Source organism: Paramormyrops kingsleyae, chromosome 9 (genome assembly GCF_048594095.1).
Source record: "Paramormyrops kingsleyae isolate MSU_618 chromosome 9, PKINGS_0.4, whole genome shotgun sequence".
Classification (NCBI taxonomy): domain Eukaryota; kingdom Metazoa; phylum Chordata; class Actinopteri; order Osteoglossiformes; family Mormyridae; genus Paramormyrops; species Paramormyrops kingsleyae.
The window spans coordinates 32,380,217-32,402,755 of NC_132805.1; the positions used below are offsets into that span (position 1 = coordinate 32,380,217).

General features: G+C 47.1%; 1 protein-coding gene and 1 long non-coding RNA gene across 2 annotated transcripts in view; one reads left to right on the top strand and one right to left on the bottom strand.

Moving 5' to 3' along the window:
* rims2a (regulating synaptic membrane exocytosis 2a) overlaps positions 1 to 22,539 on the bottom strand; it is a 158,263-nt gene that overhangs the window by 120,913 nt on the left and 14,811 nt on the right. Inside the window, exons 3-6 of the mRNA XM_072716797.1 lie at positions 10,579 to 10,611; positions 9,923 to 10,009; positions 4,495 to 4,705; positions 3,344 to 3,355 (exon numbers count right to left, since the gene is read on the bottom strand). Of these exons, the coding sequence (XP_072572898.1) occupies positions 3,344 to 3,355; positions 4,495 to 4,705; positions 9,923 to 10,009; positions 10,579 to 10,611 (343 nt within the window). The remainder of the gene's footprint in view (positions 1 to 3,343; positions 3,356 to 4,494; positions 4,706 to 9,922; positions 10,010 to 10,578; positions 10,612 to 22,539) is intronic.
* Positions 3,160 to 4,975, top strand: LOC140592708 (uncharacterized). The gene is made up of 3 exons (XR_011993136.1): positions 3,160 to 3,411; positions 4,610 to 4,725; positions 4,919 to 4,975. It is a non-coding gene; the product is annotated as an uncharacterized lncRNA (long non-coding RNA).

The window sequence follows — 22,539 nt, forward strand, 5'->3', positions numbered from 1 at the left end:
TACTTATTGAACTGTGATTGTAGTTCATGTGTGATAATTTCTGCAATAATTTCCGATTCTGCATAAATACACCAAGGCACTGCATTGAAACACGACTTGTTATTAGTGAGATCTTCGACTCACATGCCACAATTCAGCAACACGCGCGGGACATAAAAAATTAATTAGTTTCTAATTTTAGCCTACAGCTGATGAGACATGCTCGACATTTGTGCATCTTTTTTATTACTGAATAACAGCGTTCAAAAACATAAGTAATAAATTAAACCAAAAAAAAAAGAAAAATGCCATCTATTTCATTTAAGACCTCAAGGATTTGCAAATACCAGTTATCTAACCATCTATTGTGTTGCTTTCGATACCTGTTCCAATAACAATACCCGGATGACAGTAAACCTTTTAATCATTATCTAAATACCTCAAGATAAATGTAAGCTTAAAAACAATATTAATAACGCTATAAATGCGTTTTGTCACTCAGCCGTACTATGAATAAATATGGCTGTAACAAAAACGTAGCATCGAGACAGCGCTCCTTCAAATAATGATTCAAAACTGCTATCACTCTCAAACATATAGACAGTTACGTAATTTTATCCCGGACCTGACACGACCAATTAAGCGAACCTGTTGGATTAAATCGGGACGAGTGAATCAGACGGAGCGCACGGTGCCTTACCCATGGTGCCGGTCAGATGCGCGGTGACAGAACCGAAGCGACTAATAATCCCGACGGAGCTGCCACTCTGACAGCACGTGTTTTTTCGGCTCGCAGGGTCCCTCGGCAGCACCGGCGACACCGGCAGCTCAGACTGACTGCAGTCTGATGCAGCCACTCGCCTTTACGCGCAGTAAGCGATCCACTCGGTCCCCGCTCCAGCCCCACCCCCGACTCTACCTCAAAGAAATGGTAGTTCAAAGTCAGAATAAAAAATATTCAGCATTTAAAATCCTGTAAAGATCCTTAATTCCTCATGAGAAGTGTAAAAGGGGGATACATCACTATTAAATGACTGCACGAGTAAGCAGAACAACGGCAAACTGCCGACAGACATTCGCAGGTCAGACCGCGGGAGACGCGGCGACTCGCCGAAAAAGGACTTGCGGGCGTGAGCTGGAAGAGCTTAATCATGTTTTTGCCATCACTCTGATACTAGTTATGTCTTCATTATTAATGGATGCAGGCGCGATTCTCCGGACACCGGAGCTGATTGCGGCTTATTAAGAATGCAGAGTGTCCCCGTGCGGTGCCGCGCAGCCCAACTGTGCTCAAAGAGCGCAAAGTGCAGCGCCGGGAGGGAGCCGCTGCGTACGGCCGGCCAGCCCGCCTTATAAGAGGAGACGCCCGCGAAGAGCCGTATTAAAGCGCAAGCTGGCCAATTGGAGTCAAGAAAACCACCCCGATTTCTTTATCTCTTTTAACGTTTCCCTGCATCTAACATGTGACATCCAGTGGTTTTTCTGGCTGCTTGAGACACAGTTAACTGGAAAGAGTGACGCTGCCATAGAAAATAATATCGCTCTCGCCACTCCTGTGAGAGGAAGTAAGACAATCGGAAAGGCACCAGTGGCCTTTTTGAATGAACATCACACATCTCATCGTCATATAGCGTCCTATCATATAGCTTTGTGTCACAAATACAAAACCTACATCCTGGCATCTGAACTATCGGATCCTTAACCGCTATTCGGCCGGCTGCCCTTGACTTCTGTTTGAAGCCATCCTTTGCCGAGCCTTTCAGGGGCACAGCTCCAAGGTCTGTGCACAGCTGCCAGGGTCTCGGAAGTGAATCCGGTCACCTGAACGTCAGCAGGGTCCAGGGAACCTGCTCCTCAACATAGCCACATACGCAGCAACGGGGCCCACGGTGTTGGCGCTGCCCACCCAGGCCGAACCCACACCCTGCCGCCCTTCCCAGCCTTGACAACCAATAGCCTGGATGCGTCCCAGATCCTAGCAGCCAATCAGAAAAGCTGAAGCTTAGTGATCGATCTCCCCAAATTACACTTCATTACAATTAGATTCTGCTTAAATCTCAACTTTGCAAGTATGGTGCAGCACTGAACATTTCCAGGGCAACCACTACAAAAATAAGTGGAACAGGGAAATTTCAAGAATTTGGGGACTGCTTTTGCCCCTAGGAATAAGACTCAGGGGGGCAATTCAGGGAAATGATGCAAAGATCTACAAATTTGCCGGGTGGACAGTTTGGCATCAGCAGGTCCCGGAGTCACCGAACAGGCTCATCCGAGGGCAGCCCTGACCTGCTTCCGGAGCTGAGCTCGGGTCCTGGGTGCCAGCCCTGCACCTGCTGTGGATTCTGTGACAGCCCTGCCCGCAGGATCCTGAAAACCGATCCCCTGCCCATTCTCCTGGCACCACAAAAGGAGGCCCTGGGCACAGCGACAGCCCCCTGCCCCTACCCCCTCCTCCCACAGATGGGGTAGCGGTCTCTGGGTCACCCCGTCCAGCGGTGCCGAGGGAAACTCGGCCAATCTGGGATGCTCTGAAGCCTCACCGAGCTCATCTGCAAGCTGCAGTTTAGGGCCCAACATTCATTATGGCAGCAAGGTTTAATCACTTCAGCCAATTTCCTACTAACCCTCAAAAAGCTTCTCACATGTCTTATAAACACATTTTGAAATGTACTCAGTTTAGACTGAGCTGTAACTGCAAATCCATCTGTCCTGTTGAGGGTTTCTCTGCATGGAGGAAACAAACCAGGAAACAAAACTAATAAGCTGAAAAAGTAACCCCAGTATTGACCAAATCCAGTGCACAGATTAATCCAAGTTACCCGGCAGGGTGTGTGAACAAACAAATGTGGGCTGTTGCAGCACTATTTTCCCATTTGACATTCCTGGGTGTTCAGACATGCTGTTGCCTTTATTTCTACAGAAATTGGTGTTAATTTTACTGCTCTGCCTATTATCATACCAAAGAAACCAGTCCCGTTCTTTTACTAGTCTAACTAATCACACACAGATTAAATAATCCTATTCCTTTACTGGTTTGACAAATCACACACAGATGAAACCAATCCCCTTCTTCAACTAGTCTGACTAATCACACACAGATGAAACCAATCCCCTTCTTCTACTAGTCTGACTAATCACACACAGATGAAACCAATCCCCTTCTTATACTACTCTGACCGATATCCCACTAATGGAATGAATTCTTAAACTAGTTTTCTTAATACCCCACATTTTAACCCACTGCAAATCAAATCTCTTTCCTTTCAGGGGTAACCATATTGGGTTTTGCATCACACAGCACCTTAAAGGGTTAAATGACATACTTCATAAATATTTAGCAGGTAAAATAAGGAAAGATGCTAACCACTTTGTCCTCCTGTTGCAATTCCGGGAAAGCAGGAATGCAGAACAGAGAGAGAGGGGGAGAGGAAGGTAAGAGAATGACATCAGAGTTAAATGTGTCACATGGCTACAGGAAAGACCAGACAATGGCAGACAGAACATCTCTAAACTTATGACCCATATCGAGTGCGCTCTTCGGTGGTAAAACATTTACGAGCAGTAACTAAACCTGTGAGAGAGAACGAAAAGGTCATTTGGCGTAACCAGCCAGCCAAGTGTAACTCTGGTTTGTGTGAAAGTTAAGTTGACAGGCGCCCTCGTATGATTGCTAAGTATAGACTGTCTCTTGTCTGGTTTGAGGGGGTGACCACAGAAGGTGCAGCGAAAGAAACTCGATATCACTAAGGCGTCACAGGTATTATTTATATTACTTAATAAATAAAGAGATACTTTAAAAATTGCAGGACGCTTGAGGTCTCTCTACAAAAGTCATCCAGCCCTCGCAACTGGGAATGTAAGATAAAAATGGAGAAGTTGTTCAGACTGTTTGTGACCATTTTCTAGGAAAATATATAATTCCCACGAGCAACAACAGATCTTGGAAACAAATGTTCCTTTGAGAGAACTTTCAAACAGACCGATCAAAATAAACCCTGCGTTAATTTAACCGACATATATAAATTGCAAAGGTTAAGAACTGCGTAACAAAACTGTAATTTCTTGGAAAAAAAACACTATTTCTTAAGAGAAACTCATAAAGTTTCAATGATTAAATTGCTTTAAACTGAGTTCTGTTGAGCCACGTCTTCAAAACAAATTGCTTATTTATGAAGTTAAACAAAAACTCTGACCAGTTAGCAACCAAACAACCAGATCTTATTATACGTTCAAGACAATTGAAGTGTTTCTACCTTTCGTTTTCTATCGTTGTGATCAGTTTTTAGGCTGAGCAAAGCATTTAGTTAAGTAACTATCATAAGTTCATATGTTTTCTACATTTATCTACATCTCCAATGCAAATCTGTGTTGTCCACATTTTTAGGTTAGTGAAGGTCAAACTGTGATATGATGTTTGGTGTTAAGGAAATTGGTCTGAGTTATGTTTAATCTCGGCCCTAGCATAAGGGATAGTGTTGGGTAGGCGTCCACCATGGGCAGAGGGCGGAGCCCTACCTTGTTTGATCGCAGTGACACACGTCCACCACACCGCGCACAGAACTTGGTTTGGCAATAAGAACAAATATGGCCACAGCCATCGGCAAACTTGGTTTTCTGGCATATTCCGCAGGTGGGCGCGCCGTCCTTCTGCTCCGGTGTCTGCTGAGCCTCGTCCCCCAGCTTCTTCACCTGGTCCTTGTACACCTCAAACTGCTGGTGCAACTTCCTGCGAAGGGTCAGTGAAAGGTCAGTTAGGAGAAGCGGTCATGTTCCCATGGGGGGGGGGGTCACCTCGAAGCTATCGCGTTCAAACTCCACCCCAAATGAAAATCCACACCCATCCATCCATTTTCTGTAACTGAAAATCCACACCTCTAATGAAATTCATCCATCCCCATATCGCACTTTTATATTTTAGTTATATGTGTCCTCCTCCCAGGCTCGCTGCAATTTCCAGGCCCCATGACCCCCCACCACAAGCCACCCCCCCCCCCCCCCCCCCACACCCGACCCCTGGGTCTGGGATAACTTCTGCTGCTTCCTGCCTCTCCTGGTCTGTCGATATCATGGACTGTCTGCTCTGGACACTTGAAGGGCAGAAGCTCCCCAGATGATTAAGAAGCACACCAGCCAAGCCCTGTCCATCTCCGTCCTATACGGCCATCATGCCGCTCATCGTGCACTCTCCCAAGCCAGAGCAACATTTCTTAAACTTAAATCAGACTTTGAAGATTTATACTTTAGAGGATATCCCACCTATACTTCAGAGGAAACACCACCTATACCTCAGAGGAAACACCACTTACACGGGGGAACTATACTATGCATTCTGTAACATAGTATTCCAAACACTAATTACATTGTTAAACAATCAGATACAAGAACAAGATATGTGAAATTTGTACAGTATATTGCGAGTGTATGCCATCAGTACACGGCCTGGAGAAAGGGTTATGCAATAAGTTAATTGATGTTAAGAGGCTCAGTCTGTCTAATTAAAAATGAGAACCCAATACAGCCCTTTTATCTCCAACTGTGCCTTCGAATGCAACAGCCAAGCTCAAATATCCCCTGGATGGAAGCTCAGGGAGGGATACTCACAGATTAACGGTTCAAAACGCTCACACTAAGCGCTCCTTGAGCCACGGTCGTGCCGACGTGGCCCGTCACTCACCCGCAGCCTCATGCGTGGCCGTGACAGACCCCATCCCCACCACGCTGGCCATATCTGGTGGGGCTGATGCACGATCGCACCAGTGATTCAGGTCAATGCATTACACTGAGTACAATATGAAGGAGATGCTCAAGACAACAGGACATCAATCATATTCTGTACCTAATGCATTTTAACATCCTTATTCTCTCTGTATGAAGAACAGATGAAACCATAAAGGATTCTATTCTGAAGCTCAAAGCAAACAATGCTGCTACCAATCCCTGTTTTATAGGCCATCCCAGATCCAAAAAGATGCCACTTTGGTCCCATTTAACCCAATTACACTCAAAGTAGACCTAGTTTGCTGGTCTTATCTGAAGAAGGCCTCACTTCAGCCTCTAGATGGAGTCCTGATGAAACAAGGCCTCACTTTAGCCTCTAGATTGAGTCCTGACAAAACAAGGCCTCACTTCAGCCTCTAGATCGAGTCCTGACAAAACAAGGCCTCACTTCAGCCTCTAGATCGAGTCCTGACAAAACAAGGCCTCACTTCAGCCTCTAGATGGAGTCCTGGCCAAATGAGGCCTCACTCCATCCTCTTTAGGTCCTTTCCCACTGTAGGAACTTTTTCAGAAACCAGGAACTGCTGTCATGTTCCCATTGCAGGAACTCGGTCTGATTGTAGTTTCTCGGACGTACAGTCAGCCCGCTTCTTATGCAGTTTTCGATTGTGTGGCATTGAATGATCGCAGTTCGAAAATATATAAAAAATAGAGGTTTAGTGACACACGAAGGTGGTGCGGAGCTACAGAAGTTCCTGATACAGACAACCCATGAAATCTTCAGTGGGAAAGGCACCTTTTTAGTTGAGCCCTGACAAAACGACGGCACACTTCTGAATTTTATCCTGACCAAAGAGACCTCATTTCAGCTGCTTTGGGTTGAGTTCTGCCTGAACAAGGCCTCACTTAGACTTCTGAGATGGCACCTGAACAAAAAAGGCCTTCTTTCAGTATGAGTGGAGATCAAACAACCTGCACACACACACACACACACACACACACACACACCGTGTCATTAAGCTGAGACCCATGGGGGGTGTCCCTGAGCTGGGCCTATAACTGAATAATCAATGTTGTTATTATTTGGCATATTGTCCCGGGCAGTGAACCAAAATCCCGCATGTGCTGCGTTACTGCAAGCCAGACTCAGGAGGGGACCTTTACTGATGTGATTAGGACACTGGGCTGGGATCCGGGTTTCAATCTTCCTGTCATTCGAGTGTTCATGGGGACAAAGCGATGTCCTTCACATAAGGCAAACAAGCAGCCCTTCAGGACCTTGACTGTGAAGCAATCAATTTAATTTTTGACTGGCAAACTATAACCCTTAAAATTGTCCAATTAATACAGTGGTGTGTGCGCTTGGGACCTCAGTGCGGACGGAGTATGTGGTACAGATTCAGGTCTCATCTGAAGATGCTAGAACACTCAACACCTGCTTTCGTAGAGAAAACACTGCACCCACTGGATCAAAGGGAGACGTGTATCAGGTTTGCACTGCAAGTTTAATTATACTTTCTCAGGTTCCTCCCCCCTCCCATCTTTCTGAGGGCCAGATGTGGGGGAGGCCGTTTCACAGTTCTGAGGTTGGACAGCAGACAGCCTGTTAGCTTATAGCCCGTTAGCTTATAGCCTGTTAGCTTATAGCCTGTTGGCTTCCCCATCTTGGCGGAAGGTGCGCCCCAGTGCCCCAGTGTAGCTCCTGGGTTATGTAACTGTCGTGGGTCAAAGAGCTCAGAGGCAGTTTCTACATTTACAGCAGATGATGGTGCTGGTGGTGATGGAGTGGGAGGATGCCTATGGGATATGGAGTGAGACAGTGACATAACAGAAAAAGGGGAACCAGAATCACCTTTGGGGAAGGGCACTCCTGACCTGCCCGGACACGCATGCATTTTGTATGACAGGTGTCAATCCAGCGTCGCCGTGGAAACCAAATACAGGCTGACTTCATAACGCGGTGATCGGAGCGGGTCTCGCCCGCGTGTGCCCTGCACTCTTCATCAGAGCCGTGAATTATTAACCGGCACTATCCATTTACCGCTTGCCCCGGTGGTGCGGATAAGTGCGTCGACTTCCTCTCCCCGTAAACGGTCCTTTTAGCGCACAAAGTGGATCGCCATGGCAACTATCTGTGCCGGCGAGGTAGAGCAGCCGTTGGCTCCCGTGGACACGCCCATTCCTGGCGGCCAGTGAGCAGGTCTCAGTCCCCGGGGGTTTTGTCCTCCGCTTCCAAGCCAGCCATAAACAGTAATTAGCACTGCGGTCGGCAGGCCCAGCATCAACCATGTGCCACGTGTCCGATGAGCAATATGCTTTGAATATTTCTTTAAAACAAACGAACAAACAAATAAGTAACAGCCTGCCCATGAATGACTGACTTCAAAAAAAGGGGGAGGGGTTTTTAAAGCCCATATAAAGTAAAAAAGATAACAGAAGGAGGTGGACACCCCCCAAAAATCAGGTCTGGCACATTAGAAGCGAATATAGTTCAGCGGACAGGAAGCAGAGGTTTATTTCCACTCTTGAAGTGAGAGCTGCCAACCTGTGTTCTGCATGGGGAGGTTTCCAGCGTAGTCGTTCTGCACAGGTGTGTGTGACCACAGTCCCATGGTCACCCACATGTCAGCCTTCCTCAGCCGATAGCCAAGCTTTAGAATCGAACTCCAACCTAATGTGCCTCAACATGGCATCTGATCAATGATGGACTGCGGGGCGTCTTCTGGTCATAACCGTTATAACTGTATAGTATAGCTGTAAATAATGTTTTTCCCTCTCATTTCATCATTTGCAGAGAATAATATGGGGCAACAAGGAAAAAAAACAGACTGGAAAATAAACCGCAAACGTTGTTCTCAGTGGCTTGGTCCTTAACATCAGTAAGACCATTAGGTGGCTGGAAGCCAGGCCGGGTGGGGGGGGGTTAGAGGGGAGAGGGGAGAGGGGGGAGGGGCCAGCTCCGGTGGGGACGTCTTCTGGCAAGGCCGTCTTCTCTCCGAAAACAAGAGTTTGCGCAAGCTGGTCCACCGTTTGCCTGGATCACAGTGTGGGCCAGGAGCCTCCCCCCCCCCCCCCCCCGAGGTCAGCTGGCAGGAGAGACAGCGGGGTGACGATCTCCACAGTGCTGGAGGTGGAAGGTGAGTAAGCCGACATTTAATCATACCTGCTTCTGGAGCGCAGCCAAATTAACACATGGGCGCCCCCCCCCCCCCCCAACCTCCAACTAACATTGTCTCACTCCTCCACTATCTGTACTCCCTCAATCTCACTCCATCCTCCCTCTCGGTCAGCCTGTGACCTACTCCCACTCTGCCACCATTTCACTCCACTTTACCGTACTCCACTGTCTCTTCCACCTCACTCATCTCTCATACCATCTCACCCTCTGTCCATCGACACACCATCTCACCCTCTGTCCATCTCATTCTACCACCATCACACACCACTTGATCCTCACTCCATCTCACCCTCCCACTGTCTCACTCACATATCAGGGGCATCAGGGCACTAATCTGCTGTTTAAGTGCTGCGTGAGCCTACACTTACACACACCTGTATGAATGCACCGCATTCACCTGACACTTTTATCCAAAGAGACTTACAGTGCAGAGAAGGGTTCCGATTGCTGTGTTTCTGCTCCCCGGGATGTGAACCCACAACCCTTGTGTTGTTAGCACAATGCTATACTTGCTAAGCTACAAGCAAAAAGAGAGGCTCCTCTGTTTCATTCCACAACATTCACCTCAAACTCAAACTGAAATGTCTCCAGCACAGAAGGAAGCTGTAATATTCAAAAAGAAAAATGTAACATGCCGAATGAAGCACCTCTGATTTGAACACTAAGTTCCACTCCTCGCAGCTCTATACAGGAATGTACGATGTGGATAAACATTTCACATTCAGTGGTTAATAAACACAGTAATTAACTAAATATTTTCTGGACAGCCTGAATGCTGAGTGTGAAATGACATACATTTCAAACCCTTGGGTTTTATTAAGTGTGGACCACAGTGAGTCTGGACTCATGGGACATTTATTTACACAAAAATATTCTGAGGGCAGAAGGAAAATGGCTGGATCAGAGAGATAACCATTCTGATTATAGAGGAGGTGGGACCAACCAATCAGATGCCTTGGTCCCGCCTCCTCTATAATCCGAATGGTTATCAGTCATTTTTCAATCGACCCTCAGAATATTTTGCTGTGCTCACGGGGTCATACTTACGTTTCTGGCTCCCTCTCATTTTGGGACCTTTGCTGTGGCTGAAGAACGTTATTTACCAGCTCAGTAATTCCGCTAAAGGGAAACCACCTGTTCAAACAAGCAAATCATGTGACCAGACAGTCAAGGGGAAGTAAGTAAACAAACAAATAAGTATTCCAGCTGCATAACTCCTACAAAGTTCAGACCATTACGGCATGGGGGGTGTCATGGTACCATCAGCTTAGAGCACTACAGATACCATCAGCGGTAACAGGGATATCAAGGACAGCAGCGGTATTTTTAGAAAGGATGAAAAATGAAACTTTCAGGCAGGAACTCTACAGGCAATGGAGATGGGAAGCTGCGTTAAACTGCCAGCCAATAGGAACAAAGCAAAGAAAACTACAGACCCAACCCCCTTACTCCTCCGTAAAGTGGACATAAATGCAAACTGCAAAGAAGATGCATCCAGCCCAATATGTGGATGAAGTTAGAAGCCAAGAGGAAGCTCTCTTAAAGCCAATCAGAAGGCAGATGACACACTAAGTGCAGCCAGGTACCAGCGGGGGGGTTGTGTGTCTTGGAGACCAAGAAAGCCACAGGTAGCACAAGGCGTAGAGCAAGGGAGGGGGGAGAGGCGTCAAAGCCTAGAGCACTCTGGGTAATTTGCTACTTACTGTGCTGGCTGAGGCTTTTGTTCTTCCTTGACCCTAAAAAGATAAGTTTGCATAGCTCAGTGCACACAACGTAAAAAAAATGGACAGATGAAGTGAGTGAAGACAGCAAAACCGGAACTGACAGCGATGGTGACAATAACGATGACAATGACGACCACGATGGCGACTGACTCAAGACAGGAACCCTAAAGCTGAACATGAAGAACAGTATCAACACTGAACGTTCGCCTTTCTGGAGCGTCATCTCTGCGGTGCGACCGGCAGGCTTGGTGTCAGCTTAGCAAATAGGCAGCGTGAACATACGGCTGACCGAGGGCTTTTCCTGACGGAACCGAAGTACGAGCGGCTCCACCAAACAGCAATTGAGTGCATCATTTAATTAGACTGGAACTCCTCAATTCAGCCCATTAATCAATAACCTAATCAAATAAATGCCTCCCTCGTAGCTAAAAAGCTAAGCTGGGCCCCCTCAATTTGCATTTGACTTTTGCATTATTAACAGACACCAGTAGGTTTATCGCGATCTCCATCGTACTTGACTCGGGCATGCCGTAAATAGATTTCCGTTCACAGCAGGAAAATCAAAAGTGACCAGTAAACAAAAAACTGCTATTGTCAACTCAAAGAATAGAGACAAAAAAGAGAAAAGAGACAATGCCCTCACAGTACTAAATGTACCTGAAATGTGTTTTATCTTTCAAACTGGACATTCGATCCTCACTACGCCATCAATGAGCAGCATCACACACAGTACAAATTGTGAGCTAAGCTCGACATTTGGCAAGCATCTGTACTACGGTCTGTAAAGTTACCGCAGGCGGCTGTTAGGGCATCAGCTATATTGCACAACATTTCAAAATGCTAAGTATAAAATTCAGAAACAAACACCGAGTGTTTTGTATATAACTACTAACCCTGGCTCAGTTTTGGCAGATTGGCCACTGTTCCTCACCATATTCCTTGGACCACATTCAGATCACCCTGGGACCATCTACGCTGTCTGATACTGCAGACCAATTCCTCCGCCACCGTACTCCCTGGTGTGGATTCACGTATCTAACCCTGAACTGCGGATCTCATGACATGTGCCTAAAGGTAAATAAAACTTATGTAAACAGTACAACTTTAATTCACATAAGTTTTATTTGTGGCAAAGCAGGCTTTAAAAGCAGGAGATGGGACGGAATGAATATTTTCGATACAAAAGGCTGTTAAATGTAGCAAGTGATGAGTAAGTTTTGGAATAAAAGGTAGGAGTCTCGAGAATACAGTATGGCTGTTTCCTTTCAGCGTTTACGTATACAATTACGGAGTTGGAGTAAAAATTGACACGTACCATACCGCCCCCTAGTGGGCACAAGTTAGTTTTTTTTTTTTTTAAACTTTCAGAAATTTTGTCAGTTTTAATAGTAGTGATTTTAAACAATTTTAAAGGGTTTTATGGGACAAGGGCTTTAAGCGAGCATAGCATTCAGGCAGAGATGCCAGTTGTCTAAAGGTGAGGGCTGTCTTTTGGTCTCAGGTTAGTGGGAGCGCCGCCTTATCAGCACTGAAAGACGACAGACAGGTGACCCGCGATGCCCTGGCAGAGGTTGGGCGTCTCCCAAGCATGCCCACGACACCGTGATCTCATGGATTTTAAAATCAGATTAGCGCGGCTCCAGACTGCGCTTTTCAGGTGCACCAGACGTGACCTGAATCCTTGGCGCCTTCAAAGACAATACGCCCCTGTTCAGACACTCCTCACCCCCCCAAGCGTACGAAAAAAAATCAGGTGGTTGGGAATTATGACAGTGGAAGCACCACACCTACCACTCAGGAATTATTCAAGGGATGACTATGTTCTTTCGTGCATTCGTGTGTTGACCTAAAAGGACCTTTTGCCTGTTTATTTACCTGGTTACTCGCTAAGGAAACCCAAATCCTGTTCCTTCCACCAAGAGTGGAACCTGCTAACGTTTTTTCCTGTAATATCACTCAAAATGACTCAACATACAGTAAAAGGGAAGGAGACTGTTTGCATGAATGGAGACCGTATCGGCGAATGGAAAAACAGATACTTTCAGTTACTCCAGCTCCAGGAACGGCTCTTCTCACACCTAATTGACCTCCGAATCAATGATGCGTTGAGCGCCCCATGCAATAGCAAAGTGTGTCCACAAGATGGCAACAAATAGAAATTTTTGCCTATCAGAGAACCAGTCTCCCTAACGACTACACAAATATTGAACCTAAAACGCCGGTATATATGACAATCAAGGCCGTTCATTCAACTCGATCAAGTCTCGGCTGGATGACAGGAATAACAAACTACTGTATTTAAAAATGTAACCAAAAATTTAAAAAACAAGAAAATGAAAGGTATCAGTCTATCAGTAGTGATGATGAAAATCATGACATTTTGCACGAAAAAGAGATAATTACGTCCAAACTCTCCTTTTAACCTCCGCGATATTTCTGAATGTCCCACTTCACCGGGTCATAAAAATTCCTCCAATCCTCTTCAATCTACGTTTAAGGGTGTCTCGGAATCGTACCAAAGTATGAATTTGCACAATCAGCTGTTGTAAGCTGGCAGCTGTTAGCACAAGCATGTCTATTTATGGATGACATTCTCGTCATTTTAATTTCAGCAGCTCAAACTTCCTGTAGATGAAAAGAAGCATCATTACTGCAGCGAGGTCACTGAGGTAGATGATACGTCGATATATTGAAGCGTTAATGTTAAAAAATATATGGCCATAGAAAATGGCTTTCTGCTAAAATCAAGCTTTCGTGAAACAGGAATGGCATCAAAACTCACTCTCTCACACAAACACACACACTTCATACAGATGCACACTGCTACACTCTTACAACATGCACAGACACACTAGCAACACTCAAGCAAGCACTGCTGCACTCACAGTCATAAAATACACAGATATACAATCGCAAACACAACTGTATACATATAGGGGCGCGGCCAGAAATTCTGGGGCCCCAAGCTAAATGTCACCTTGGGTGTCCCCCTCGGTAGATTTTAACAATCAGGCCCCAATGTTAGATTTTGGGGCCCCCTGACTAAGACAGGGCCCCTACGACACACACAACTACACATCCAGAGCTGTGTTCCATGTTCAGCCTTTCATAACTCACACTGAGAGGAAGTCGCCCTTTCTGCTGACACTAAGCTAAGGATCTGTCCTTAATTCTTCATATCTCTGGGTAATTTGGTGAAACAATTCAGGTTAATTACCTCACTCAAGGTCACAAGACTGGAACTTAAAGTGTACTCTACCTGTAATCCCTAAAAGGTTATTTTAATTATCATAAATGATCATTTTCTCCATTAACCACTTTCTGGAGCCTATCCCAGGAAGCTGTGGCACTGAGGAGGGGACACCCTGAATAGGGACCCACACGCGGAAACCGTGCGCAGAGCCTGGGCCCGAGGCTGCGAACCGCGCGCAGAGCCTGGGCCCGAGGCTGCGAACCGCGCGCAGAGCCTGGGCCCGAGGCTGAGAACCGCGCGCAGGGCCTGGGCCCGAGGCTGAGAACCGCGCGCAGAGCCTGGGCCAAGGATTGAGTGCCCATATCCTGTGAGGTCACAGTGCTCCCAATGGGCTGCTTGATTATGGCAAGAAGGCTGAAGGCTCAGACGTATGAAATTGGCATCATTCACACTGATCAGCTGCCCTAAATGTGTGTTACATGTACAGCACTATAAAGCTGAACATGTGACTGGTTTTCTTCTTAATTACTGCTCAAACCCCCTGATGTCTGATATAATATCCTTCATTTTCTAAATTAACCATGGGGGGGGGGGCAGCTAATTGCAAAGGTGTTTCACAGCCCAAGGGTGGCTTCTGAGATCCGGGGGTCAGATCTTCGGTTCCGTTTTGTTCAGAACACTGTCCGTGAACACCTCTCTCCCCCCTCCCCCCGGAAGTGCCGCAGGAGATGGGATCCTGGTGACGAGTAGGTGGAACGTGCAGCTTCCGTCACTCCCTGAGCATGGTGACACCCATATAAAATGACTGGGCTCTCATTACACCACAAGCATGTAGAGTAAGGCTGTGGTTATAAAGCGAATCAACAAGTGAATCTAGTTATTAATTCAAGTTTTTAAAGTCATACTGAAAAGAAACTTTTGTGGAAAATTAAACAAATTGAAATCCATTGATAACTTATCCAATGAAGTGAGGGTGAAGCCAGGGGAACAGCTGGAGATTATGCCCCCCGCGACCAATTTCATGTATTCTTGGGCCCCTGTAAAAAGTGGTGGGGCCCCAGAATCTCCTAGAGTATCCATGTCTCTACTGGGTGAAGCCAATCACAGGAAGCACATCGCAGGAGACTCCCTGGATGAGACGTGGTGGGATACACACACGCGCACACATATGCACGCACACACACACGCAAATGCAGAAACACACACACGCATATGCACAAACACACACACACATATGCACACACGCACGCACACAGACAGACAGGTCAATTTAGAGACACCAGTGTGCATAGCCACGTGTTATCTAGGCTGCAGGAGGAAATTAGAGACCCCGAAGAAAAAACGCATGACACAGCGCTGTCATGCAAACACACACGCATGCACACAGCCAGAATGAGCCAGCAGTCCTGGACGGGGGAGACTATAGCCAACAAGCAGGCTGTCCACAAGCCAAAACATCTCTGCTAAAATTTAACAAAAACACTAAAACATTTCCCACCTTTTTTGGGATCGTAAAGCAGAGGAAGGTTTGTTGCGCAGAGTAAAAGAGAAATTTCAACCCATCAGGTTTGATAGCAGCACCTAATTTTACTGTGATGCCGAGTTACAAGCCTTTTATATTCGCACTGAACTTAAAATAACACCAAACAGAATGAACCAGGTCATTACAATAATAAGAACGGAACAGAAATGATAACCGAATTTAAAAAGAAAAAGAAAAATAACCAGGCTATATACAGCATATTTTACATTGGTAAAACAGACTATTACTGGCCTTCTGGTGCATAATAACCCGGATTAGCATAACAGAGAAGGTTTTTCAGAAATAGCAACAGCCACGGGCAACACGGAACAAAAACACACAGTCCAGCATGACAGCAGGAGGGCGGGTAACACATGTTCAGTGCGCGCACCGTTCACGGTCTGTGCATGGTGTACATATTGTCCCCAGCGTGTCTGCCCTGCCCAGGACAACTTAATGACAAAGCAAAGCACAGCAGTTTGGTAAAATGAAATCATTAAATATGCATCTGGCTAAATGCCTCAATCTTCTGTGCCCGGCACAGACACACTTTAATATCCAAAAACGTCCAAAGTAGATATGCACCTACGGAGAAGTCTTCAGTATTCGGGGTAGCAATATGACGCAGAGCCGCGTCCTGGCCACTAGGGGGAGTAGAATCTTCCGAATCGCGCCGCCTCTTTTAGCCTCTAGAGCGCAGCCGACCATGTCCACAGCGGCCGGTTAATCGCACCATAATTAATATCCGGTCTCTGTAATCATATCTTGAAGGTATGGGATGCCGCTTCTCTGGCTTCTTGTTGGTTGTTAGAAAGGAACTCAGAATTACAAGAAATAAAGTAAGAACTGTGAGGGAAAAAAGTCAGAATTTCGACTCAATATTAAGTTATAATCCTAAAATAAATGTGCGTTTTTTCTCCTCCAGATGGCGGAAGCGGGCTTCCGGTTCTCGGCGGCCGTGATGACGAACAACACATTTCAGCATGAGGGGAATTCCAATTTTAATAAGATTTGGGCCATTCTGTTCGTATTTAACATGCAGTAAGTGGATCACACACAGTGCTAAACAGCTATTTCCATCCTTCCATCTGTCTTCTGTATGCTTCCTCTGGTCAGGGTCACAAGGGCTGGGACGCCAGTCCATTGCAGGGCACGTACACTTACACATACTAACAATCATACACTACAGGCAACCTAGAAACACCAACTAGCCAGACTGCATGTCCAGACCAAACGCACAATAAATAAGATCCGCCCCCACCCCCAGAGCTGTACAGTGCCACCCACTGAGCAACCATGCCACCCACCAATCGCTCCCCATTATATTTATGATAAATAGCATGGTGACATTTTGGGCACCCCACCCCAAGTTGACTGCAAGCAATACATGCCTTTCAATGTACCATCCCCTCCAAAGAAAGGAGCGTGGTTCTGAGGGTTAGGATGCTGTGTTTATGAATGGAAGGTTGTCGGTTCAAATCCCCTGGATGGTGGAGTGATTTTACCATTGGGTCCTGGAGCAAGGCTCCAAACCCTCAATTACTCCAGTAGCGTGCTGAGTCTGATTTCGCAAAATGTACATTGCTTTGGATAAAAGCATCGGCGAAATAAATTTAACGAAGGACCATTACGCTTTGCTACTTAGCAGATGATAAAGATGGTGTGGGGGTCAGCTAGTGAGCCTGGCTGAAGCCATGTAGTGCCCTAGGCAAGCTTCCATGAGGGGGGGGGGGTTTCGCAGCAGGTGAAGTTGTGGACCAATGGGGGCTCTATGGCCACAGTCTGCTAAATCGGCACATCCTGAGAAGATGATGCTATGGGCAATTTCAAATAATGCCTTAGCCAGGACCTACCACTGCTGAAGCAGACGGGGTTCAGGGCTTTAAGGGCCCGACGGCAATATGACTCTGCTGGCCGTGGAATTTCACCACACAAGCTACTGGACATGGACACAGAATTTTGAGCCACACCGGCTCCAGAAAAGGTCACAGAATGCCACCCGTGGGAGTTATACTTAGACAAAAATGTTCTGAGGGCAAAACAAAAAATGATTGGTTCAGAGAGATAACTAATCACATTATAGAGGAGGTGGGTCCAAGCAACTAGAGGAGGCGGGACCAAGACATCTGATTGGTTATGTCTGCAATCTGATTGGCTATCTCTCTCAACCAATCATTTTTTGTTTTGCCCTCAGAACATTTTTGAGAGTACAACTCACATAATCAAGAATGCCAAGACTCCAGGAAGAGTAGAGCCTTGCTGTTGTACATTCGAGCTGATGTAAAAAAATCTTTCAAGCACAGTAGGGGCAGGGGCCTGATGTCCTCTCTGTGGTGGACATTAGATTTTGAGGTATGGAACCCCCTTTCTCTGTCAGCATTCACATCTTCATGTCCCGTGCACCAGGATGTAAACTATCCTATGCGTAAGTGACCAAGGACCTGTACCTCACATGCAAGACACCATCTAGGAAAACCACCTGACCCAGTTAAGTTAATCGTTTTTTTTATTGAAGTTTTAAGTGGGTCTAGGGAAGCAAGTCCAAATGATCAGAAGGTAACGGAACTGTCAGAATCACAGACAAAAAGGAATCGGAACCCAGGTGCACGTAGAAGCATACTGAACAATACACAGCTGTGCTCATTAAATAATCAATTGCTTAATTAATAGGCATGCCTGCTTCCCAGTGCAGTCTGGGCCTGAACTAAATTTTTAAGCTACAGGTTATAAGACAAACAACACAGCATGTACTGGGAGAAGGAGAGCTGACGCCACTTCTGTAGAGTTGACCAGAACAGCAACTGGACACTGACCATGTTAAAAGATGCCAGTTTCGCAGCCTGGCACTGAGCACACTATGGGCTCCAGGAAAGGGTGAAGCAGAAGGCAGAGTAACTCAACAGAGGGCGGAGTCACTCAGAAGAGGGTGGAGTCTCTCAGGGCAGTAAAGTCAATGAGGGAGGGTCATGCCTTCTGATAATAGGATGGCAATGTGTTTGTGTTCTATGCTGGATCAGGCTTCATAGCTGCATTCCAGCCTCCTGTAGACTTGGGGATTTCTCCTACAGTGGGGGGGGGGGACATGAGAGATTCGCCCTAGAGACACCTGTTTACTGTCAATTTAGTGGGGAACCCTGGAACTGCCCCTCTGTGCTCCAGTTGGATTTTGGGAAAACATTATCGTTAATAACTTCCTGCTCCACAAGCAGCTGGAGAGGGGCATCTTCTCAGGTGAAGCTACATGCCTCGAACCCGGGGCCAACAGACACAGAAAGCTGTTAACCTTGGCCATCTCATGCTCTCTCTAAGCTCCTCTCCTTTGTCAGGGCCACTTGAATGAAAAAATAATAACAAATCCATTAAATAATTAATAGATAAAAAGCCAAGGCCGGCATCCTGAAAGTATAAGTAAAAGGACTGTCAGAGCAGCGAGGAGCTCACTAAGCTGCAGCCAAATATAACCCGAAACCCATCTGCTTGCCCAGATTATCCACCGGCTTTCAATTGAGCCCCCCGCACGTTGCTGGGAGGGCCAGTGAAGCTGGCTGTTTGCTGGGAGGGACCCTTCATCCACTGCCCTTGCCGCGCACTGGTTTGGAATCACAGTGTCCCAACCCTAAGGATGCACACATCAGAAACTATGCCCCGTCAAGCTAAATTTCCACGCACAAGTTCATTTGTTTGTGTTCAGGTCCGGTATACATCAGTGTGTGTGTGTGGTCCCTCTGGGTACATGGTACCTATAAAACTTCCATTCAAATTCTGACACCACCAGTAAGCCAGTTTACTTCTGTAATCATCCTCAGATCTGTCAGAACTAGCAGCCTCGCTGCCATAATAAACACAACGATAAATGATTAAAATAATAAATGAAAAATAAAAAGTGAGCCAGAAGCTCTCCACTCCCCCGCACTGTTACCTCAGAGTTAAGCCGACAGTGACCTGTATAAGTTTTGAGCGGTAAGATGCCCCAAATTCCCCAACCTGTGTGAGGAATAGGGAACAGAATCTTCTTCCTAACAGAAAAGAAGAAGGGGCTTTGAATTCAGGCTGGAGCAGGTATAGAACGGGACGAAACCAAGACGCCAGCAAGTCGCAAATGCAGGACAGCGGGTTTGCAAATGAAAGATTCAGGTACTTGATGTCTGTGGGCAGTTCAAGTCCCAGTGGATGTCCTACTGCAGCGGTAAAATTTCAAGATGTTCTAAATGTCTAAGTTTCCCCTAAACATCAATTGGAAGGGCTCCATCTTCCGGACAAGACAGGGAAATTTCAGCAGGACCAGCATCTTCAGTCGACCCACGATACGACACCCGCAGTGAACACGCTCGAGGACCCACGATACGACACCCGCAGTGAACACGCTCGAGGACCCACGATACGACACCCGCAGTGAACACGCTCGAGGACCCACGATACGACACCCGCAGTGAACACGCTCGAGGACCCACGATACGACACCCGCAGTGAACACGCTCGAGGACCCACGATACGACACCCGCAGTGAACACGCTCGAGGACCCACGATACGACACCCGCAGTGAACACGCTCGAGGACCCACGATACGACACCCGCAGTGAACACGCTCGAGGACCAACGATACGACACCCGCAGTGAACACGCTCGAGGACCAACGATACGACACCCGCAGTGAACACGCTCGAGGACCAACGATACGACACCCGCAGTGAACACGCTCGAGGACCAACGATACGACACCCGCAGTGAACACGCTCGAGGACCCACGATACGACACCCGCAGTGAACACGCTCGAGGACCCACGATACGACACCCGCAGTGAACACGCTCGAGGACCAACGATACGACACCCGCAGTGAACACGCTCGAGGACCAACGATACGACACCCGCAGTGAACACGCTCGAGGACCAACGATACGACACCCGCAGTGAACACGCTCGAGGACCAACGATACGACACCCGCAGTGAACACGCTCGAGGACCAACGATACGACACCCGCAGTGAACACGCTCGAGGACCAACGATACGACACCCGCAGTGAACACGCTCGAGGACCAACGATACGACACCCGCAGTGAACACGCTCGAGGACCAACGATACGACACCCGCAGTGAACACGCTCGAGGACCAACGATACGACACCCGCAGTGAACACGCTCGAGGACCAACGATACGACACCCGCAGTGAACACGCTCGAGGACCCACGATACGACACCCGCAGTGAACACGCTCGAGGACCCACGATACGACACCCGCAGTGAACACGCTCGAGGACACATTTGCTGGCAATGAGACGGCGGGGGAAGACGGGCGTGGCTGGTCACAGAGCTCTTATTTAGACTTGGGGACAGCGAGCGAGATCCCAATGCTACAGCCCTGCATAGCATTTGTGGAAAGTAGACTTTGAATGAAATCCCTGGCCAATCTAGCCTATGTGGACCCACGCAGAATGAGGGGTAAAGGGCTCGTTCTTCTGGCAGTAGATGATTTCAAAAGGGGACATTTCAAGTTTTATGCTGATTCTACATAATCCAGCCCAACACAACTGTGATTCATAACAAGTGAGTCTTCCCACTGTGATACACAGTAACACTTAATGGTCGTCTTCACCGCCAAGACAAGACAGCCGACCCGCCCCCCCCCCCCCAACATCGCATAGGTCGCTGCCCTTTGGCGGAGAACAGAGCTAGAGAGCTGGTGCCAGGGTAAAGGATTCCCAGTTGACTCAGATCACACACACACACACACACACACACACACATGCTCACACACACACACACACACACATGCTCTCACGCACACACACACTGCATTATTATATTATTCAGTTGCTTAGTAAATAACCTAATGCAAGCCACTTATCCCACAGTTTCACAATTTTCCATTTTTACAGCTGGACACACACATCATATTATATAGTTACTTAGCAGACAAATCTAATCTACTTAGTTTACAGTTTTATGATTTCACTCATTTATACAGCCGGACACACACACAGACACACACGTCATTTCAGCATTATTTGGTTGCTTAGTGAAACGCTCTTACCCAAGGTGACATTTTCCATTTCATAAAGAGTCCAGCCGCAAAGTCAATCAGCAGCACTGCTTGGTTCCACCCCAAGCGACAGACCAGGTGAAGGCCAGAGAAACTCTCCTCCCAACCAACGCCGCTGGCAGATAGATTTGTTAGCATGCAGGTGATTAATGCATTATTGTGACCGAGAATAATTTACTCACCACCTTTTTCATCACTTACATCCTGGTTCACTTATTCTATAAGTGCTTATCCAAAAGAGCAGTGTTTCCCCACCCGCTCCTCGGGGACCTCCAGACAGTCCATGTTTTTGCTCCCTCCCAGCTCCTGGTAAACGTGGCCTGTCTGGCAGGGAGCCAGGAGGGAGCAAAAACGTGGGCTGTCTGGCAGGGAGCCAGGAGGGAGCAAAAACGTGGACTGTCTGGCAGGGAGCCCGGAGGGAGCAAAAATGTGGACCGGCTCAGGGGTCCCTAAGGAGCGGGTTGGGAAACACTGCAGCAGAGGGTCACAGTGAGGCTGGATGCTATCCTGGGAGGGACTTACAAGGCTGGGTACCTGGATGCTAGTCCACACGGGGCCCATTCACAAAATACGGGTAATGCAGTAATGACAGTTCAACTAGCCAGATGATTTTGGCCTGTTGGATGAAGCCAACCATTGAAAAGCCGACCAAGCACATGGACAGGATTTACCCATAAGCCCCCCTGACAGCCACAGTGTGCTTAATCAGCCCTATTCTCAGTCACTACATGTCTCTCATGAAAACATTACTCGCAAAAGAACAACACAACAGAGGGCTGGTGTGCAACTCACTGGGTTACTGTGGTCAGAGGGTCACCAGTTCAAATCCCAGGGCAGGTAGAACTGGCAAAGGCCTGAACCCCCAGCTGCTCCACAGGCAGGTGCCCCTTCAAATAAAAGCATCTTCTAAAATAAATAGGAACAAGGCTTTCTTTTAAAGGCACCGATTCCAGAGTAGCCGGTGACATTGTAAAGGTGCGGTTAGAGAAAAGCATAGTTAATCATGTCTTTTATATTCCGGTAAAGGCAAAAATAATGACAGGAGTTGTAGAAAGTTGTAAAAATCACAAAGTGATGTGCATGAACTTTCTCCGATGAAGTTCCAGCAAGAGCAGTCGGGCAAAAAGTCTGTCCGGCGGACAAGCAGCCAGACAGCTTACAGAGTAAAGCTGCAGCCAAACC